We start from the raw sequence: 22,342 nt of genomic DNA on the forward strand, positions 1-22,342 counted from the left end.
GGTGTTCAGGGATTATTGTATTTATAGTCTAACAACATCTGGAAGGTCACAGCTTTCTCTTTCCTGGGGTACAATAGGCCTTCATGAAGCTTTCAGCAATCATGGTGTAGCAATAAGTCATTTTGTGCAGGTTCTAGTAGCTTCCTGCGGCTTCCTACTTTTTTGGACCAGCCATTCCTAACAATTTCTACCACCCACCACAGCTTCCCAGATTCTAATTCTCCCCAAATTGGCTGAACTTCATTAAAGTTTTTCATTACACTGGTTGTTGCTTCATGGACTATAGTTTTTCCAGCACAGGCACGAGACAGGACCTTTACAGAAGGTGTTGTTTAAGCTGAAACATTTGTTCCGGCTTTTTATTTGAGAAGAGAAGAAGGCACCCTCAATAAAAAGCTGGCAGTCTAGCAAGTAACAGCCCTCTTTTATGGACAGCAGGTATCTTTGACAAAAGGGGTCATTGGATAACTTAAATTATAAATTGGCTTGTGTAAACTGTTACTGTTACAACAAAGAAAATGATAATTACATAAATTAGCCTTTCTCATGTAGGACCGATCTAGACCAATTATGAGGCTAAGGAAATGCAGGCCTGACTGCATAGAAATGTTAGTGATTTTTCACTTTCAGTGCCTCAGGGAAAAGTATGTATCTTCCCATCTTTTCATGTATTGTGGAAAGCTAAGCAGGTGGCCTTTCTGTTATCTATATCACAGGAATACAAGGTCAGGAAAACATATTCTGCATATCTGCTTTGTAGATGTTAGGATTCCTGTACTTCCAGGGCCCAAATTAGAACCATCCATGTATGTTCAGTCGAATGTGATGCCAGCAGAATTCTAGAATATTGTTGGAAATAAAAACTAGCGCTCAAGGCTTTTTTGTTTCATTTTTTAAAACACCTTTCAGGGTTCAAACAATTGGCTGGGGTGGATGGGAAGCATTTTTAAATTTTAGTGGTTTAGTGAAGGAGAGTCACTAAACCACTACAATTTCTGGTCCAAATGTCTGAAGCCATAGTAACTGGAGGCTACAGGAGACATTTGCACATTGTTTTGTCTCCAAAGAACTCAGTGTGATTTATGTGGTGTTGGTTCCCATTGCATGCTCACTATAATCCTGTGTTACTGTATTAAAGTTTGAGACTCTGTCTTGTTCAGGGTCTGATGCTTGTTAAAATTATATCTTTTGTTAGATTGCTGCAGGGGGTTGAGGCCCCCCCCCCCACTATAAAAACAGCTTCTCTAATCTGAAATGAGTGATTTTAAGAAAGCTGCTCCAGACTAAATTGTTTGGATTGCCTCCTGGAAAAGATAATGCTGTGATGGGTTGTTGTCTTTAGATTTGGATACTTTGTTAATCTGATTTTTTAAATTGCAGAATGACATCTCCTCGCTTCATAGAGTTTGTCTGCAAACACGACAATGTTCTTAAATGCTTTGTAAACCGGTATGTCACCAGAAATTAACATTTTCATGAATATTTCCCATGAGATTAAAAACTTCAGTCTAATGGACTGAGTTTGTGGAACTTGGTGTGTTGTATAAAACACCAGGCTTCATATTCCAGTACTACTCCATACATTTGTCTGCTGTTCTGAATGCTATAGTTCACCATAGGGTAGCACTGAATGTGAGAGTTATCATTTTCGTAATATGTTCACTACCATTAGATCTCTTATCACATTTGTTTTATATTCAGGACGAAACGGAAGTCAACCACTTCCGTCTATTTCTGTGCTATTATTTCATTTGTGAGGACTTACTCTTTTGGAATCACAGGAGTGATATTTGCACACCCTCCGTAATGTGTGCATGTTTAAGAGGAATAATAATTTCTTCAAAACTGGGCATGTTTCTTAATCTTAATATTTTTTTCCAGAAATCCCAAAATTATTTTTGATCACTTCCACTTTCTTCTTGAGTGTCCTGAACTCATGTCCAGATTCATGCACATCATAAAAGCACAAGTGAGTGTTGAAATTATATTTAATGTGTAATACAATCTGTGGCTTAATTTCTAAAACATATATATTAAAGGTACATATTTCAGTTTGCAAAAAACCATGTGGGTTAGAAGCCAGAAATGAAGCTAAATTTATAAATATGCTATTCACCTTCATTTAGGTTTATTGGTACATCTAATCCACTGATTGCAAAAATGATGACTGATACAATAGTTTAATTTTATTATTTACATCTTGTTGAGAGAGAGAGAGAGAGAGAGAGACTATTCCCATTTCACACCTCTGGGAGACTGAGCCATATTGACTTGCTGAAAAGCTAGCCATATCTATATCCTGAAGTAAATTTAATTTTTAAACCATATATACTTCAATTCAAATGAACAAAATTCTTTACGGTCCTGTCTTTCATTATAATGTTGTGTGAAAGAAAGCATTGTAAGTTACATGTTTTTCCCAGATGAGGAACCTTGGTTGAGAGAGGAAGACTTGTTATTCAGTGAGTTAACCTGACCTGAGATTTTAATTGAATTGGATTCAGTGTACTGCATGCCTACGGGAGCTTTGAGCATCAGTCTGCTATACCACTAGGAAAATACCTTTGTAAACTGAGGAAGTTTTCAAAAGTATCTTTGGCCTATTGCTATCCTAAGTTGTTAAGAGAATCAGTCAAAAATTCCACTGGACTAACACAAAGAAAGGCTCTTCTGGATCCTGGCCTATTACTCGGTTTAACCCTTTAATTCCTTCCTGTTTCATGATACATCTGACACACTTGATCTTGTGTGTGTGTTTTTCCTCCACTTAGCCCTTTAAAGATCGCTGTGAATGGTTTTATGAACACTTGCATTCAGGGCAGCCAGATTCGGACATGGTTCATAGGCCAGTGAATGAAAATGATATTCTGCTGGTCCACAGAGGTAAGGAATTTCACTCGAGCCATCCTCTCTATTCAAAACCCTTCTGTGCAGACAAAAGTAAATGAATTAATTGGTTTTCATATTTAGATTCTATTTTTAGGAGCAGCTGTGAAGTTGTATCTAAAGCAAATTGTGCAAAGCTGAAACAGGGAATTGCTGTCCGTTTCCATGGCGAAGAAGGCATGGTGAGTGTAATTTTATATAATGTGTAAAAGCATTGTTTTTATGAGATGCATTTTAAAATAGGATAGCAGTTCTGAAACTCTCATAGCAAGTCTAAGCTAAGTAGGGGGGAAAACCTACCTGGGCCTGTTTCCTCACTGATGGATATGCCAGGCTCTGATGTAGGTAGATCAAGACAGGAAAATGTCTGAAAGCAAAGACCTTGCAGAGTAAATGCTTATCAGAAGAATAGTGTATCACTTTTAGGGCTTTTGCTGTTGGTTGTGAACAGCACAATTGTTCGTGATAGTAGTTTGCAGACCCTTGCGAGTATTGATTCACCATTTTCTATACCAGGCACCCCCAAACTCGGCCCTCCAGCTGTTTTGGGACTACAATTCCCATCATCCCTGACCACTGGTCCTGTTAGCTAGGGATGATGGGAATTGTAGTCCCAAAACAGCTGGAGGGCCGAGTTTGGGGATGCCTGTCCTATACCAAGGCATACAGAAATGTGCTGGGCAGGATAACACAGTGTAAAAATTTGAGCCATGTTTCTTAAGAAGGATCACAAGACCTGATGGGCTTTTTTTCTCTTAAAAAAATACATTATATGAATTGATATTTTTAACAGAAAAGTATAGGACAGAAAAAAGAATATAGGACAGAAAAAATAGGACAGAAAAATGAATATACAAAACTCTATCTGAAGTATTTCACCTTGTGTTTTGCACCCAGGGTCAAGGCGTGGTACGTGAGTGGTTTGATATCTTATCCAATGAGATAGTTAACCCAGATTATGGCCTTTTTACTCAATCAGCTGATGGTAGGTTGGAATCTCCTTTCTCTTACAATAGCTCGAAGCTAATCATGAACAGCAAACCAAGACTGTGCCAGAAATAATCTAAAACTCTCAGAATTTTACATTTGGCTCTCAAAAAGTGTAAGTATGAGCCTTTTAAAAGAGTTCACTTCCTAATGTATAAAGGAGAGGGTTTTGAGATTAAACATTCATCTGTGCTAGATTTATATTTTTAAATTTTTACATGTATTCAATTATATTCCTTACTTTTTTTCTTTAAACCGCAGCCCACCACGGTTTCCCAAAAATTGCTGCTTTAACACCCTACAGTTTCAAGGTCAAATTGCCAACCTTCAGCCAAAAGCTCCATTTGGCTTATTGATCAATTTCCTGGACTATGTGTTCTCGGCCTGAAGGTGGAACAGATAGTTTTGTGTAATACCTAATAAAATAATTCTGACACTAGGATCGTTTTTGTGAAAATGGAGATGTAGGAGAAGGAATAATACGTTGGCAACAAGCAAACATTGGGTGATGTCCAACAAAGTTGTTCCATTAATGTGAGGGCTTCTGGCTAAGCAATGAAATGTCCTCTTCCTATATTTCCCCACAGTCTGTTCTGGGGTTCCCAAAATCCTCCAGTGCTAATTTGCAGAGCACATGTTGGGAGCAGATAGGGATGAAAAATTCTGTTGCACAAATGAAAATCATTGTACTAACATTGGATACTGCCGATTGTTTTTAATAAAAGGTATCTTCAGAGTGAAATTAAATTTACAGTAGTACCTTGGAAGTCGAACGGAATCCGTTCTGGAAGTGTTCGAAAACCAAAGCGTGGCTTCTGATTGGCTGCAGGAAGCTCCTGCGGCCAATCGGAAGCCCCAGCGGATGTTCGGCTTCCAAAAGAATGTCCGGAAACTGGAAAACTTACTTCTGGGTTTTGATTGTTTGCGAGCCAAAATATTCGAGAACTAGGCTGTTTGAAAACCAAGGTATGACTGTATAATAGAAATTAAGGTTATATTTCTCAAATTTATTTTATTTAATTTTTAACTGCATTTTTTTAAAAAAGTGGAATTTTGCAGGCCACATTTTCTTTTGTACTGATGCTGAATTACAGAAAACAAATCAAATGTTAGTGTTTTAGACAGTCTGAAAGCCTGTAAGTGAAACCTAATACTTACATTTTTTTGACAATAGGAACCACTTTCCAGCCAAATAGCAACTCTTCTGTAAATCCTGATCACTTGAACTACTTCAGATTTGCTGGACAGATCTTGGGCTTAGCACTGAATCACAGACAGCTGGTCAACATTTACTTCACAAGGTCATTCTACAAGCATATTCTTGGTATGGTTCCAGCAGTCTTGAATCTTCTCGTGATGCGCAGTGTATCATGCAGTCTGGCTAAAGAGATGTCTTGCACTGTATTTAAATTTCATTCTTACCCCGTTCCTGAGCTCAGCAAGAGTTAGGTTGTTATAAAGACCCTCCTGTACTAATACGGATGCTGTGGACCTGAGCAGCAATTTGCAATGGAACTTTTTTTTTTTTTTAAATGAAAACATGCTTCATGTCTGCCCCCGTCCTCCTTTTAGATTTGTTTTGGCTTTTTAATTTAACTTGCTAAACTATTGGGTCAAATTCACACCTGTTGGAATGAATGGGAAAATCAGAGCAGCTGCTAAATTAACAGTTTACTAGAAAACATTTGTTTATGGATTATATGGCTGTTATATATCTGCTATCCCTGCTGTCCTGCACTGTTTCAGTGTGTCTGTAGATGGCAGTGCTTTACCACAAATAAAACAGAACACAGCAAAAACCATTCCTGAACTAGCAGGCATGAAGGGATTTTTCTTTGCGTTTTTCCAAGGCATTCCTGTAAACTACCAAGACGTGGCATCTATTGATCCAGAGTATGGCAAGAACTTGCAGTGGATTCTAGATAATGACATCAGTGACTTGGGGCTGGAACTGACCTTTTCTGTTGAGACGGATGTGTTTGGAGCAATGGAGGAAGTGCCTTTGAAACCAGGGGGTGCAAGTATAATTGTCACACAGGAAAACAAAGTGAGTAAGATATTTGCATTTGATGCCTCTAGACCCTTTCTAGCTGAGACCTGTGGCAGCAGGCTGGTTTTCCATGAAGTATAATGTGCCCTGAGTAAAACAGTACCTATTACTGAGATTGTCCTTCTGTCCTATTTTGACCTCTCCAGAAGACTGAAGCAAAGCAACATTGGAGGCACAGGTACACAGTATGATCTGAATTTCTTGAAGCAAGCCCACTGGATGAGCCTGTAGCAGCTTGTTCAGAAACATTTCTATACCACTTGCCACATTCATTAAAATCATCATCTGAAACTCACATGCCACAGATACAATCAGAAAATATAGGACAACTGAAGGGAATCATTGGGGGAAATCTGAGTAAAGAGAGATGTTTTTAACAAATATCAGAAGAACCCTAGCACATTCTAGAAAAGCTGCCAGTGTAGAGGGCTTAACTTCATCTGGGCCTTGCTGTGGTTTAGGTAGGGACTCTTCATGTCCTTAATGTGAATTAAGAACCTCTGAGCATGCACAGAGTATCTCTACTTCACTACTGAGTAACCATACCCAATGCACACAATCGCTCAGAAGCAAGTCCTATTGAGTTCATGGGACTTACTCCCAGGCAAAAGGGCACCATGTTTTCTGCCTAAATATCCTTCTCAGGAAGATCTCTGTGTGTGGATATCCATTTTGGTTTTACATTTCCATGCTGAATCTTTTTAGACTACCCACCTGCCATGTTAGCCAACGGCCACTTGGTGTCACTTGGTTGTGTTTTTGGCGCTTTGGATGCTTTCATAATGCAGGACGCTAATTTCTGTTGAAACGAAAGAGAGTTTTGTGCAGGTAATACCTGTCTGCGCTATCCTGTGTCTTGATCTTTTCAACCTTTTATGGTAGCCAAGTAGACTACTATTCCCCACATTGTGCATGAAGATGAACATTTCGGTTGTTCAGGAGTTACGTTGTAGAGTGCCTGTGAAAAAAGGCAAATATTGTCCTTGCTTCCAGTATTTATAAGACTGCATGTTTGTGAGGAAGGGTGAGTGTGATGCATCAAACTACCACTACTAGCCGCTGCCCGTGATGTCTATGCTCTACCTCCACTGTCAGAAGTCGTCTGCTTCTGAATATCGGTTGCTGAGCATCATAGGTGGGTAGAGTGTGTCGTGCTCAGGTCTTGCTTGCTCACTTCCCAAAGGCATCTGGTTGGCCTCTGTGAGAACAGGATGCTGGACGAGAGGGGCTATTGGCCTGGCTTCTGTTCTTAACAACTGGAATTCAATGTTGCCCTTAAATTCTGAGGGTGGAATTGGGGCGGAGGAAGGGGGGTGCGGTGGGTGCGGTCCGCCCTGGGGGAGTGACAAAATGCCAGGTGGCACTCACTGCAGTGCCTGCAGCGTGCCTGAGCCATGCGTCTCTCCTGGGAGAAACTAGTTGGCTTGGGTGTGTGCAGGCTCTGCACTGCCAAAACTGTTTGCCCGCTGCCTCCCCCCCCCCAGCTGTAGGGTGGCTGAGTGGGAGGAGGCAGGCAGACACTGGAGGCCCTGCAGTGTGCTCCACCCCTATGGGCTGCTTGCCCTGCCCTTCTGGGTGGCTTGCCCCATCCCTGGCGCCTGAGTGGCTTCCTCCGCCACTGGGTGGAACCCAGCTAACTTGTTCTCACTGCAAGGATTTCCACTTGGGCCGTGGGACATTGTCTCCCCACATGAAGCCTGTGCCCTCTTCAGATCTGCTCTGGAGGGTTGGGGGAGCCTCTTGAACAGATTTAGGGAATGTGTGGGTAGGGGAAAGGATATAAATTCCTTTGTGCAAGTGGAAATTCTTGCTGGGACAGAATGCGTCTGTTGGATACCAACCTTAGGGTCTGAATAGTTGTTGGGACCTGTTAGTAATGTGACTCCCAGCACTGAAAGACTTCTGTAAATGGCCTTTATATATCCCTACAAACATCCCTTCCTGTTTAGGGAAGTTTTTAATGTTTGATGTTTTATTCTGTTTTTAATCTGTTGGGAGCCGCCCAGAGTGGCTGGGGAAACCCAGCCGGATGGGCGGGCTATAAATAATAAATTATTATTATTATTATTATTATTATTATTATTATTATTATTAATCTCACTGCAGATTTGAAGATTCACATCTTGCTGTTCCGCAGGGGTGGTGGTCTCCAGTAATAACTTTAGTGCTGTTTGGATCTGTGGTCGTTGACTATGGTGGTTGTAGGCAAACCAGATTTGTATAATGTTCAGTCTGAACGCAGTAAAATCCTAAGCACGGCATTTGCATTTTAGCAGTAGGAACCTCTATACAATTTTTGTCTCATGCTCTTTTGTAATTAGCTGTTGAACCAAGCTACTGGGGGTTGTTGCTATGTCACTGCCTGATAAAGACATCGGTAGTTACATTCATAATACTTGAGAAAGCTTAAATTGCAATGACTTGTAACACTGCAACACGAGGAAGAAAGGTGTTACGTGCATTATGCAGCAGTAGCAGAATAGATGAGGAATACTTTTCTCTGTTTCAGTATTTGCTTTCCTCTGAAGAACCTGCCTCATATATAGGTCAGATGCAGCAAAAACGCAGCATTAAGTTTGGCATGGACCCCCATAGCTTTTAGTTCAGCCCTTTTGGCTCTGTCTTTATCCTGCCTCGTGATTCTTTTCCTTTGGAACTTATTTTGGGCATGGTAGAAAGGAGTAAAATATTTTAAAAGTATAAGCCAGAATTGTACGACTTCAGGGATTTTCATATCTTTTCAAATTAGGTCCTGCATACCTTCAAATAGCTTGCCTCAGCACCTGTTAAGCTGTTCAAATATTTTTTCAAAAGTGTTCGCATTTTTAACAGGTTTGAAGTACAGATGTTCTTAAAATGTGAACATCCTGTTGATTATGGAACTGGGCCTCTGGGGATCTCCACAAATGTTCAGAACATGGTATACTTTTATGACAAAACAGATAGTGGTTGAGTCTTATAAAAATGCAAAGAGGTATATGTGAGCTTGCATGTACAGTACATGCACCTTTGAGCTGCCGATGCATTTATCTGGGTCTATGGATAAATGTTACATCTTACTAGAATTTTGTATGCCTTTCCTGCTGTATGTGATTAATTGGTTTGTTTGGGGGTAGGGGGGGTTGGAAGATAATTTGGGTCATTTGAAGAATAGGGTAGAAAATATGCTGCTCAAAAAAAGGAGAGAGTAATATTTGGGGTCCCATGCAGGTGTTTGTGCGGATAAATCCTTTCATGAGTTGATGGGGGAAAGGGTGAACCAATTATGTGAGTGCAACTTGCCTAAATTCACATTCAGAGGGTGGGCACAGAACCCTGAGACTGGTGACTGGCCTCCAGGACCATATAACACTGTTCCTTAAGGATGTTCACTGGTTCCCAGTACGTTTCCGAGCACAATTCAAAGTGTTGCTGCTGACTCTTAAAGCCCTAAATGGCCTTGGTCCAGAATACCTGAAGAATGTCTCCGTGCCCATCGCTCAGCCTGGACACTGAGGTCCACCTCTGAGGGTCTTCTCGCAGTTCCCTCACTATGAGAAGTGTAGTTACAGGCATTGCTTTTTTTTCTTAAAAAAATGTGTAGAGTTACTCTCATTTTGACTCAAGAAAATCACCATTTTATACTGTAGTTCAAATCGGGAAAAGTAAATAAAGTAAATGGACAAAAATACAGAGATTCACAAAATGTTTAGGGGCATGCGTATCCCTGCGTCCCCCCAGAAAAAAAAAGCACTGGTTACAGGGATCCAGGCAGAGAGCCTTCTCGGCAGTGGTGCCTGCCCTGTAGAACACCCTTCCATCAGATGTCAAGGAGATAAAGAACTACACAACTTTTAGAAGACATCTGAAGGCAGCCCTGTATTAGGAAGTTTTTAATGTTTGACGTTTTATTACGTTTCATATGTGCTGTAAGCTGCTCAGTGGCTTGGGAAACCCAGCCAGATGAGCAGGGTATAGATAATAAAATTAATAATAATAATAATAATAATAATTCTGTACTATCTGTACAATGGAATTATTTCTGAAAAGGCCAGCTTACACAGCTCTCTCCGTTATGCTTTGGTTGCCTATTCCTTCCATCTCCTCTGTTGGAGCTTGGGCAGTAAGCTCTTTTAATGCAGCTGCCTTTTAAGGCTTACGCTGCTTTGTAAGTTTCTCATACATTGCTGTTATTATTACAGTGCCGCCAGAGTTACTGTGCTTTGTTTGTGACAAGCGTAAATGTTCATGAGGGCACAGTAAACCTCCTCAAATTGATATAGTTCTGCTTGCTTCAAATCAAGTGCTTTCCAGATTTATTAACAACAAAGACCCTTATAGAAGAAAGGGAGGAACCACCGGTTTGTTAGGCACTGGGGGCCAATCTGCCCACATCAAGCTAGGCTTGAGTGCTGGATTTCCGACTGGCCACTGAGAAACTTTCTGCTCTAAGACCCATCAAGCACTGGTGAGAGGTTTGAGCAGAGGGGAAGAGAGAATTGGGAAGTGTACAAACAGAACTTGGTAGAAAACAGTGCGAAAAACTATTTACTGGCGTCTGTGCAAGTGAAGCTCTACACATGTGCAGAGAGAGAAGTATAATAGAACCATAAGTATACTAACAATCATAGGTATGCAATACACTCACCAATGTTTTCCCCTTCAGTATTCTGATAATTGTATCATAACTGCTATGTACAGTGGTACCTTGGTTTAAGAACAGCTTAGTTTATGAACAACTTGGATTAAGAATGCTGCAAACCTGGAAGTAGGTGTTTTGGGGTTTGTGAACTTTGCCTTGGAAGCAGAATATGTTCCACTTCCTGTTGAGTGTAAATTGAGTCCCCCGCTGCTATGGGAAAGCACGCCTTGGTTTAAGAACGTTTTGGTTTTAGAATGGACTTCTGGAACGGATTAAGTTTGTAAACCAAGGTACCACTGTAGTTCATTCTAATTGTTTCTAAATAAAATTCTAAGCAATATATATATATATAAAACTATATAAAGTTATCAATTATGTACACAGATGAAATCAGCAAAATATAAAAGCAAAAAAACTAAATTGCATCTTGAAAATCTTCAAATAAAAAAGGTTTTAGCAGTCATCTAAAACAGCATAATAAATATTACTGTCTAAATAGTTGCTAACCATGTTGTTAAATAAGTTAATGTTTTAATTCCAAAAAAGTTATAATTCCAAAGAAGTCTGTAAATACATGTCAAATAAATGGGCTTCACAAGACTTTGTCCCCCAGTATTTAACGGCCCTCCTTGGAAACCTTGTACCAAGCACATTCTTAATTTCCCCCTCTAACTTTTATGCCTTTCTAGATTACAGATTGACCAGAACTGGTTTCAGATGAGAGAATAAAGCACTGAAATTCTGGTCAAATTGGATTTGATTTGTATGTGTCACATAACTATATACCTTTTCAGGCAGAATACGTTCAACTTGTTACTGAACTTCGAATGACAAGAGCCATTCAGCCTCAAATAAATGCATTTCTCCAAGGCTTCCATATGTTCATTCCACCTTCTCTGATACAGTTATTTGATGAATATGAACTGGTAAGTAAAATGGTCCATCTAAGCCGTGTCAAATAGAATTCAGTGTGATAGAGCAGCCATAATGTCTGTAATTGGATGGTATTGAAGCTATCTGGTTTCAGGATTGCATCCAGCCGTGTCGCTCAGCAAGGCTTCTGTTAGCAGAATGGGGAAGAGAGCAGTTTTAATCTATTTTCCTCTGCTCGTGCACTGCAAAGTCCCCAACCCCCTCACCTGATAGTGCAGGGGGCTGGCATCAGCTGACTGACCATTGAAGAAAAACATGGCTCAGCATTTCACTTAATTTTGTTGGAGATGGGTACAGTGTTTTATGCAACTCGGTTTTTCTTTAAACCCTCAAGATCTGGTTTAGTTCACGTGACTCTGAACTTCTGTATCCATTAACGGAAACATTTATTTGTTTGCAGTGCCCCCTATTTTGGATCATAGTAACAATATTTGAAATAGTATTGGAGCTATTTTTTAAGAAAACAGCTTAAAATTGTATCAGATTAACACCAGCTCTTTTCAGATTAAAATTGCCTGGCAAATTCACCATTTTGGTTTGGTTATCTTCTTTTTTTTGAAGGAACTGCTGCTTTCAGGCATGCCGGAAATTGATGTCAGTGACTGGATCAAAAATACAGAATATACAAGTGGTTATGAAAGAGATGACGCTGTTATTCAGGTAAGATCTCCATGAACTGGATAGGGGCAATTAGATAACAATTGTGCATTTCAGAGACTAACTTCTGGGTTAAAATAGTATTGTGAGAATGATGCCTAACTGAGTTATTTGAATCAAGCAGTTATTAATTTCCATAACTTAAAACATCAAATGTATAAGCATTTCCATCTTTTGGCTAGTGTACAGTTGAAAAAGAAACCAGCTTAGATTTTTTTAATATGTTTTCTTCATCTAGTGGTTTTGGGAAGTTGTAGAAGAACTGAGTCAGGAGGAGCGAGTATTGTTGTTGCAGTTCGTCACTGGGAGGTGAGTACCCTTTTATAACATTTACTGGTAACATTTCAGATAATCATTCATTGAAGGTACTTTATAATACACAGAGTTGTGTCATATAATTCATTTAGTCATATCTACTCAATGGCATATTGATTGTCAGGTCTGAAATGTCCACCATCTTACTTATATGCCAACATCTTGGCTGATTAATCCTTGGTCAAGTGGTTGAAAATTTTCTGCCATCAACTTTTGTAATCCCCATGGATTAATTCTGCATCATATACTTCTCTCTTTTTTAGAGTTATTACCAATCCTGTTTCAACAAAACCAGGTTTTAGTTTTAGTATTCTGGCAACTGAATAAATGTGCTTTGGGGCCTCTTCCCTGAGGAACAACCAAATAGTTGGTTGATAACATGCTTTTTTAAAAAATATATAATATTTATTAAAGTTTCAACAATTACAGAAAGAAAAAATAAACATACCACATTAAACAAAAACAAAACAACACACCACAATATAAAAAAGAGGGGGGGGGGGAAACAGAGAAATAAAACCCATTAAACAAAAACAAAAACGCAAAAAAGAAAATGCATCAGATCTCCTCATTACCATTCTTTCATTAGCTTATTTCCTTGACCTCCTCACACCTCCCTTTTTTGTATTCTAGGTCTATTATCTATTTCAGCAAATCCTTTCCCTCTTTTAAAATTTTTGTCCTGTAAATTGTCTTAATATAATGTAGCTTTACTTTTCCTCCTTTCACCAATTAACAGTCAGTTATTCCCAAATCCTTTATATCCTTCCTGCTAAAATCATATAATATTGTTCCAACATCCTTCTAACAGATATTAATTTTACAGTGTTTCTGTAAATAGTCTTTAAATTTCCTCCAATCTTCCTCCACCGACTCTTCTCCCTGGTCTCGGATTCTGCCAGTCATTTCCGCCAGTTCCATATAGTCCATCACCTTCATCTGCCATTCTTCCCGGGTGGGTAAATCTTGTGTCTTCCAATACTTTGCAATAAGTATTCTTGCTGCTGTTGTAGCATACATAAAGAAAGTTCTATCCTTCTTTGGCACCAATTGGCCGACCATGCCCAGGAGAAAGGCCTCTGGTTTCTTCAGAAAGGTATATTTTAATACCTTTTTCATTTCATTATAGATCATCTCCCAGAAGGTCTTAATCCTTGGGCATGTCCACCAAAGGTGAAAGAATGTACCTTCGGTCTCTTTACATTTCCAACATTTATTATCGGGCATATGATAGATTTTTGCAAGCTTGACTGGTGTCATGTACCACCTGTATATCATTTTCATTATATTCTCTCTTAAGGCATTACATGCCGTGAACTTCATACCTGTGGTCCATAACTGTTCCCAGTCAGCCATCATAATATTATGTCCAACATCTTGTGCCCAGATAACATGCTTTTCACATAGCACTGAAATCCTCACCATGTCTGCTCAGACATAACTCCTATTTACTTTAATGAGGCTTATGCCCAGGTAAGTAATATTAGCGTTGCAGCCTGTGTTACCTGCTCTTGTAGCAGTAAGAAAGGCCTTAAGAAACTTGTGAAATTTTTTCTAGACTTTGTGGCTGAAGTTGTTTCACTGCTGTTAATGGGGAAAACTGTTCTTTCAGTCTTTCCTCTTCTTGGTTTCTCTCCAACCCATAAAGCTCCATTTTTATTAATCCATATAACTCCTCTTCCTTTGGTTCAGTGGTCAAATTGCTAGCATGAAATCAAGCTTTACATTGTTGTTGTTGTTGTTGTTGTTGTTATTACAGAAGCTTATTCACATTTGATGGAAAAGACTACAACTGACTAAAGAGGCCAACCAGGTTTTAGCAGAGTGAGAAATGGACCTTGGAGCCGCTGAATGTGAAATAACTATTAGGGTTGCTAGGTGATATTGAAATGCATTATTACATTTCTCATTTCTGGTCTCCTCCTCTCCTGCTTTATTAAGGAGCAACTATGAGAGGGCCCATTTAAGATCACTTAATGCAACTTCCTTTCTGTGGAATATAGCAGCAGGGGGCTGGAATTTTGTAGGTGGTTGTTGTTTGCAGTTTTGTTGAGTGAGGGAAAAGGGTTAACCTCCCTTTCTTGCGATAGCCCTGGTTCTTATATACTTACACCCACCCCATGTAGAGTCTATTGGTGAAATCATGTATTTCACATACTGTCTTCTTGGGTCCTTGGTCTACTATAATTGCTTATAAAAAGCTATTTTTAAAACATGTTCTTTTGTTATGCATTTGGTATCTGAAATGTGTTAGGCATCTGTTTTCATTTAAGACAACAGGACCAAGAGATCAAAACGGGGATTGTCATATTTCATGTTTCAAACCTGAAATGTAGATCTGATTAATGTTGCACAAGCTTTCTGTGAGGTCATTAATAAACTGACTGTTTATAAAGCATATTTATAAATCTACTTATGAACAGTGAGTTATGACTTCATTATTGATGAGGAATGAAGTTACACCCCCTATCCTAAAAATATTCTAAGCTTCCACTATGCTGAATTTGTCTGTGAAGAGGTTTGGCTTATTTTCAGTATAAGCAAAATCACATTTGTAAATCCTGTGTGTCGTGTGTGACAAGTCTTTCTTGATGTTTGTCAAGCCTGTCTTCCTGTAACCCATTTAAATTGCCTTCTAAAAGCTGTGTATGTGCGTGTTTAACTATGAATTGTGTCCAGATCTGCTATTAGCTGCTTGGCTCTCTCTGTTCAGCATCTGGATCGTAAGTTTATCCTAAAACCTGAGTAAAAGGGTTGGTAGTTTTAAATACCTGGGCACTTACATCTCTGAGGACCTCTCATGGACTGCAAATATTAATATGGTTGTGAGGAAGGTGCAGGGGAGGTTGTATTTCCTGAGAATGCTCAGAGGATTGAATCTATCTCAGCACCTACTTCTGTCCTATTATCATAGCACCATTGAGAGTGTCTTAACCTATAGTATATTATCGTGGTATGGGAGCAGCTCTGGAATGGATAAAAAAGCCTTACAGAGAATAATTAAAATTGCCCAGAATGTTATTGGGCTCCAACTACCAACCCTGGATGAGATCTTCACGTCTCACAGCTTGAAGAAGGCACACAATATCCTGAGAGATCCCACCCATCCTGCTCACAACCTCTTTGAACTGTTGCCTTCGGGCAGAAGATATAGGACAATGAAAACACGAACCACACGCCTTCTGAATAGTTTCTATCCAAGAGCTCTGATTGCACTAAACAATGATCTCAGGGCCAGTTGTAAGAAATAGCAAGCAGTGAGTAGTAAGGAATGAGATAGGTTTTAGGTTATGCTATGCTTCTAATAGGTTGTGTTATATTCTGGATTATGTATGTTTTAATAGATTATGTCTGAATAGGATGAGAGTGTTGGAGATACGTGCAAATGTGTATGTGAATCCGGTCTTGGGTGTTTGATTTTCGTTGTTGTGTATACTGTGTATATACGGACAATGACAATAAATTTATCTAATCTAATCTAAACGTTTAGTGCCACTTGACAGAGCAATCAAATTTCCTTTTGCAGCCAGAAACCATCAAATTAATTTTATTGATCTATGATAATAACAATGATAGGAATTATTTTGCAGAAGTGTCCTAAGCATATCTTGTGCTTCTTTCTTTTAATTTTTGTTACATAATGCGTAATAAGAGTTTAATTCTACTGTGGATATAATCGTATCAGGGGGATGCATTTGACTTTAGTGTTTAGAAAGCTGCTCTGTTTCGTATGCATTCTGGCATAAGTTTGCTTCCTCCCTATAAATGTCAGCAGAAGATATCCAGTAGCCTTTGGTTATTTAATGCTCTTTGGGATTTTATTATTACCAACTAATTGCCTAGTTGCAATGGTATTGTGGTTTTTTTCTTCAATATGGTGCTACAAACTCAAGTTTCCTTATGCATAGCTACGTGTTAACAGGTGGTGCATTTACTTATGAAGTGGAATTTTACAAAAAAACACACCAAAAACTTGATCAGTGACAGGTGAAAGAAACTGTTGTACCTGGCCAGGTGATTTGGCTTCTGGTTTCATTCTCTCAGGCCCTCTGCCTGTTGCAACCCATCTATTAAACAACAGAAAAATCAAATCTATATATATAGTTGAAAATTTAGACTGTCTTTCAGAGGGGGAAAAACCTTCTCTTGGGTTTACTCTGAGCTATGCTGAGTCATCGGGATTGTCTGGGCTCAGTAAACTGTGTGTGGATTGGCCCCTCAAACCAACCAGTGATGTGTTGAAAAGAATGACAGCTTATGTACAATTTAAAACTAAAACAAGTGTCTCTGGATGAATTAGAATTGCAGATGGTTGTCTTACCAGCACTGTGGTTTGTAAGGTAAAAGGTAAAGGTACCCCTGCCCGTACGGGCCAGTCTTGACAGACTCTGGGGTTGTGCGCCCATCTCACTTAAGAGGCCAGGGGCCAGCGCTGTCCGGAGACACTTCCGGGTCACGTGGCCAGCGTGACATCGCTGCTCTGGCGAGCCAGAGCCGCACACGGAAACGCCGTTTACCTTCCCGCTGGTAAGCGGTCCCTATTTATCTACTTGCACCCGGAGGTGCTTTCGAACTGCTAGGTTGGCAGGCGCTGGGACCGAGCAGCGGGAGCGCACCCCGCCGCAGGGATTCGAACCGCCGACCTTTCGATCGGCAAGTCCTAGGCGCTGAGGCTTTAACCCACAGCGCCACCTGCGTCCTGGTTGGTTTTTTTAAAGAAATAGTTTTACAGTGGGGAAGGGTTAGGATTGGAGATGTGGGGCATGGAACAAAAGACCCATGGCTTAGTTTCCATAGACCATCCTCTAACAATGCCCTGCTGTTTGTATATGGCTTCTAATGTATGAAATAAGAACCTGATAGACCATTGAACTTCTACTACTAGGTCACAATGCAATCCGGTGTGGCATGCTGCTGCTGCACCACCACCATGCAAATATGTGGTAAAAAAATTAAGAAAAGGGCACCCAAATCCTTGTTTGCATTAAAAGTGAAATGCTTAAGGATTATTATAATAGACCATTGCCTAATAACCCCCCCCACCCAAGTGTTGGGACTCTTTCAGCATCTGTATAGCCAGCAGAGAAAAAAAAAGGAAGAATAGCTTTTGGAAGGTAACTGCTTCTAGACAAAAATAGCATTAAAAGTTTGAAATAAGCAAGGCTTGCAGAACTGGGGTTGAAGAATCTTTGTCATAGTGGAAAGATTTTATTGGGTTATGCTGTAGAACAGGAATTGGAAAACTTTTCCCCTTCCATGTCAGGGCCCATATTCTCTTGAGGGTATTCTGTCAAGGGCTGAAATTGGCAGTGGGATGTCTTCTACCTTTTTCTTTTATTGCTCCATCCCTTTATTTCACTTGAGGTTCCCCCTATTTGCTTGAAATTTAGTGAGGACCACAGGTTCCCTGGGCCTGTCTTAGAAAGTGTAAGGAGGTGTTTAAGAAAAGGAGCAAATCTCTCTCTCTCTCTCTCTCTCTCTCTCTCACACACACACACACACACCCCTTCAGCTCCTTATCATATTTCAGCATCATTCAGAACAGATAAACTTGCGGAATATATTTTTGCTGGCACTTCTCAAGAGAAGGAATGCTTGAATATGTTACTGTTTTAGAATGAATATATTATGTGGTGAATTGGAGCTGTTTATTGGGAAGGCTGTGGAGGTTATTTAAAGTGCCTGAAATAAAGGTTCAGATAAGAGAGACTTTTATCCCAATTAGGAATGCATACACACATCCATATCCATAAAGGTATGCCAGAATGATGATGAAGCTGTAAAACCTTTTTCAAAGTGAACATCTTCCAAAAGGGGATTAAACACGGCACATATGGCAACCAACTTTTTCTCAGATGCAACGTAAGCCAGGAAGGAATTGAAAAAGCAAATTCATGTGGATCATCTTTTTTAAAAACCTCATGATTGGAAGCAAGAAACCAGGCAGATAGGAAATAAAAGCTTTTTATGACAACAGGTATAAAAGGGAGTGCCGAAGGAAAATGAGGAGATTGTAGGAAAGCATAGATGATGCTTGGCTTCATTTTTTACTAAAAAAAGATACTTGTAGTGTATCCACAACTGAATTGTTGCTTTCTGGCAGTATAACTAAAAGGGTAATCAAACAGACAAAACAGGAAGTTCTGGGGCTAAATCATGTTCAGTTTGGAACTAAACTAAACCTTGCTGTATTGTTTTATTTCAGGTTTTATGTGAGTGTTTTCAAACATTTCATTTTGCTGCTGTGTTGGATTGTATGTGTGTTGTCCTGGGCTCCCCTTGGGAGGATGGAAGGACCACAAACATAACAAATAAATGTTGGTTGTGCTGTGGGTTCTCATCCTGTCATTCTGTGCATATGGGACAGTGATGAAAAATAATCCTATGTTTTATCTGTGAGCCAACATTTGAAAAAGTGGCACAGACATGTTTTTAAATAAATACAAAACCCTCTGTGATGTGTCAATTAAGGTAACATCTCTAGGAGCCCTGGGCTCCTAGAGTGAATGATGTAAAAATACCGTAATTAAAAGCATCTATGAGATGCATCTGTAAAACTAAATATACAAAAGCAATACCAGCTGCTGAAATTCCAACTCTTCAAGAGTTCAGATATGAAACCGTTGCTGAACTTAACTAAAATAAGTCATAGGAGGAGAAAACTGCAGGATGCCTAATGCAACATTTTTCTTAAAAGAAGACTTTGTTGGTGATTAAGGGTGAAATATTTCTAAATATTTCTTGTGAGGAAAACAAATACCCAGTTTTAATTCTGTATGTTCCTAAATGCATCTATGAGGTGAAAATGAAATCCATTTTCAGTCCTGCCTTGTGAACTCTCTTGCAAAGTCTATTGCTTTGCTGCGTTTTTAAAAGCAAGCTCATGTTAAAATTTAGTTTTGAAACCTGGAAATCTTGCATTCCAGTTTCTATTTCATGTGAAACCTTTGCATTGGATACTAGTTAGTACTTCACTTCGGGGGTATTTGAAGGTCTTATTTGTTTGCTTGCAGTGATATAACAGGATGCTTAGCTAACTTTCGTAGTTCTGCTGGAAGCTAAAATGTGAATTTTAGCTCTGTACAAAACCGAGGCCTTTGCATAGGAAATTTTTAGGAATCTGTTGACTGGTTTTAGTATAATGAGGGAATGATAATAGGTTGACCTGCATATGATAAGGAACACAGGGTTGCCAGCAAAAAATATCAATCTCTGTAAGGTTCCCTCTCCTGGGACATTATGTTCCCCACTCTCACATTCCTGAAGGCTACTGAGAAATATAGCTACGCATTAGTTTGACATCAGGTTGCTATTTTTGCCTCAACTAAAGATGTACTCAGGCATTTGCTCTAATTTATTGGGGATCCTAATTTCACAGAGGACTCTACTCATGTTCAAGTGCTTTGCACATCTCCTTTTTTAAAAAAGGGGAAAGTTAGGATCTGAGTTGAGGGAATAGGAGCCCAGTGAATGTAGGACATATGGGGCAGGGCTTCTGCAAATGACCTTGCCTCCATCCTAACTTTGAGCACCCTTCTGCGCACCTTTCTGTCTAGTTCTCCTCTTAGCGGCCTTGATCCAGGCTAGCCTTCCCCAGTTTGGTGCCCTGCAGATGCTACAACTCTCTGTCTCCAGCCATTTTGGGGGGAGCAGCAGTTTGGGAAGGCCGACCCACACACTGTAACTTGTATTGCAGAAACAGGCTGCAATTGGCAGAATTTTAATACATACTGATAATATATCTAACATGCATACTCGTAACTGCAGTAAATAAAATATTAACATCAATTTTAATGCCTTATTTGTGTTTCTAGTTCCAGGGTGCCCCATGGTGGCTTTGCCCACATAATGGGTGGTAGTGGATTGCAAAATTTCACAATTGCTGCTGTGCCATATACCCCAAATCTTCTACCAACATCAAGCACATGGTAGGTTAAATAGCCTCATTTAAATGCATTGAGAACATCCCTTTGTTTTTCATTTGTTTTCCTTTGGTTGAGAGGGGCAAGAATTCTTCAAGATCAGAATTATATCTTCGTATAAGCTCATCAGAGAAATGCCTCTGGTCAGTATCATTAGCCAAAGCAGATCTGGTTGTTCTAGTCATAAGCTATAGGTGTTTCAATTATTTCTTCCACAGTGTTGAAAAAAGAAATCAAACTTGTTGTATAGTTTTAATGGGCAGCAGTACAATCTCACTAAAGGATACTTCATGTTAAATTGCTATATTGCTTTTCTTTTTCTTTTAAGCTAAGAGAAATGTCTTTCCCCCCACCTGGAGAACATCTGAATACTAAGGGGGACTGCAATGCAGCAGCGCGTTTTCTCCCTGTAAACTTCATTTTCAAGGCTTTGGGATCTGAATGCAGATTTGAGAGTGCGGTGTTTAGCGTTGATTATCTTGTGCAAGACAAATGTTTCCCTCCAGATTACATATTCTTAATGGGATGCTTTCCTCTTTCGTTTTAGTATCAACATGCTGAAGTTGCCCGAGTATCCCCAAAAAGAGATCCTTAAGGACAGGCTTCTTGTGGCATTACACTGCGGAAGCTACGGTTATACAATGGCATAATGAAGTCAGACAACCCCTCTGATTACCGATGTGGAATTCAGAGTGGCAGAAGTTAATTTAACAACCTGTCAATAAGAAGATGATGTTGGTTGGAAAACAACTTGATTTCGCAGTCCGTGAGCGGGATTGACTTCCATTGCAATTCATCCAGTTTTTCCTCTTCCAGTATCTCATCCTGATCTTGAGATTGCTGTTTCATGGTATACTGAGTACATTCTCGCTTCAGTTTTTGAATGGTAGTTCTGTATTAAGCATGCCATACTTTTTCCTTTCATCTCTCAAGTATGAGGTTTCCCCCATTATGATTCTGCCTTCTCTTTATCAGATCTTTCAACTTGGTGCTTTCCCTCCTACTCAAAGGCCAATTACTCATGAGGGCTGCAATCTGGTATACACTTGGTGGGTCAGGATTTCTCAGACGTGGCCACCAGGAACTTTCAATGCTGCCACTCAGTCACTAGTTTGCGCCATAGATTTGTATTGTATATGCACTTCCTGTGGCCTTGTCTATGGGTCACAGTTAAAGGGCAGTTTGAGAGCCAATGCATTAAGCCCAATCTATTTCATTGAAATAAAAATACTAAGCACGGGGGGAACTGGTGCAAAATCTCAGCCGCTGCCTTTGACCATGCATTATCTTGCATGGAAAAAAAATGCCATTTATTTATTTTTCTCTAGGGAGCATTGTACAGAAAGTTCAAAAAACTATGATGCAAAATACCAAATCTGATGTATTTTTTGTTCTGCTTACCTTAATGAAACTGTCACAAAAAAGTTTTTTAGCTTTATAGTATTTTAATACCGATTTAAACATTTTTAAAAGTCTGTTCTGTTGTCAGCAAAGAAGTTTAACTTCTGGGGAAAAAAAAAGATAATTTATATTCTACACTTCAGATGTACAACACTATTCAAGCACCACTGAAATGTCAGTGACTTCATGCCCCTCCAGAGTTTGTATATATTTTAAAGGAATGAATCCTTTTATTTGGACGATACATTTCTCAGGCCTGAGCTGTGTGAAAAGTATGCATTAAAGTTAAATATTTTATTGTAACTTACTACTGTTTGGTCATGTTTGTGAGTCTGTCCGTGTTCATTTAGATGCTCTTCAAAGTTTCATATTTGCTTATTTAACTAAACAGACAGGTTTTGAGTAGTTTCTATGGCAGAGCACAAAATAAATAAAGGCCTAGGACCTAACAAGTATTTGACACCTTTTTCCTGATATCTAAAACATATTTACCAGGAAGCACATTCCCTTTGTGTCAGTGGAATTTACTTTCCAATAAATGACTTGGGGTATAAATGGTGCTGTTAAGTC

General features: G+C 39.5%; 1 protein-coding gene across 2 annotated transcripts in view; it reads left to right on the top strand.

The window, feature by feature from the left end:
• The window catches only part of HACE1 (HECT domain and ankyrin repeat containing E3 ubiquitin protein ligase 1), a 38,870-nt gene extending 16,795 nt beyond the window's left edge, over positions 1-22,075 (top strand). For both annotated transcript variants that reach the window (XM_079971604.1, XM_079971605.1), the window contains exons 13-24: positions 1,381-1,449; positions 1,882-1,969; positions 2,772-2,883; positions 2,971-3,068; positions 3,784-3,871; positions 5,048-5,197; positions 5,724-5,920; positions 11,339-11,470; positions 12,039-12,137; positions 12,373-12,443; positions 20,264-20,377; positions 20,919-22,075. In XM_079971604.1, the coding sequence (XP_079827730.1) occupies positions 1,381-1,449; positions 1,882-1,969; positions 2,772-2,883; positions 2,971-3,068; positions 3,784-3,871; positions 5,048-5,197; positions 5,724-5,920; positions 11,339-11,470; positions 12,039-12,137; positions 12,373-12,443; positions 20,264-20,377; positions 20,919-21,021 (1,321 nt within the window). In that variant the 3' untranslated portion in view covers positions 21,022-22,075. The remainder of the gene's footprint in view (positions 1-1,380; positions 1,450-1,881; positions 1,970-2,771; positions 2,884-2,970; positions 3,069-3,783; positions 3,872-5,047; positions 5,198-5,723; positions 5,921-11,338; positions 11,471-12,038; positions 12,138-12,372; positions 12,444-20,263; positions 20,378-20,918) is intronic.
• The last annotated feature ends 267 nt before the right edge of the window (positions 22,076-22,342 follow it).

Source organism: Podarcis cretensis (assembly GCF_951804945.1).
Source record: "Podarcis cretensis genome assembly, chromosome: 3".
Taxonomy (NCBI): Eukaryota; Metazoa; Chordata; class Lepidosauria; order Squamata; family Lacertidae; genus Podarcis; species Podarcis cretensis.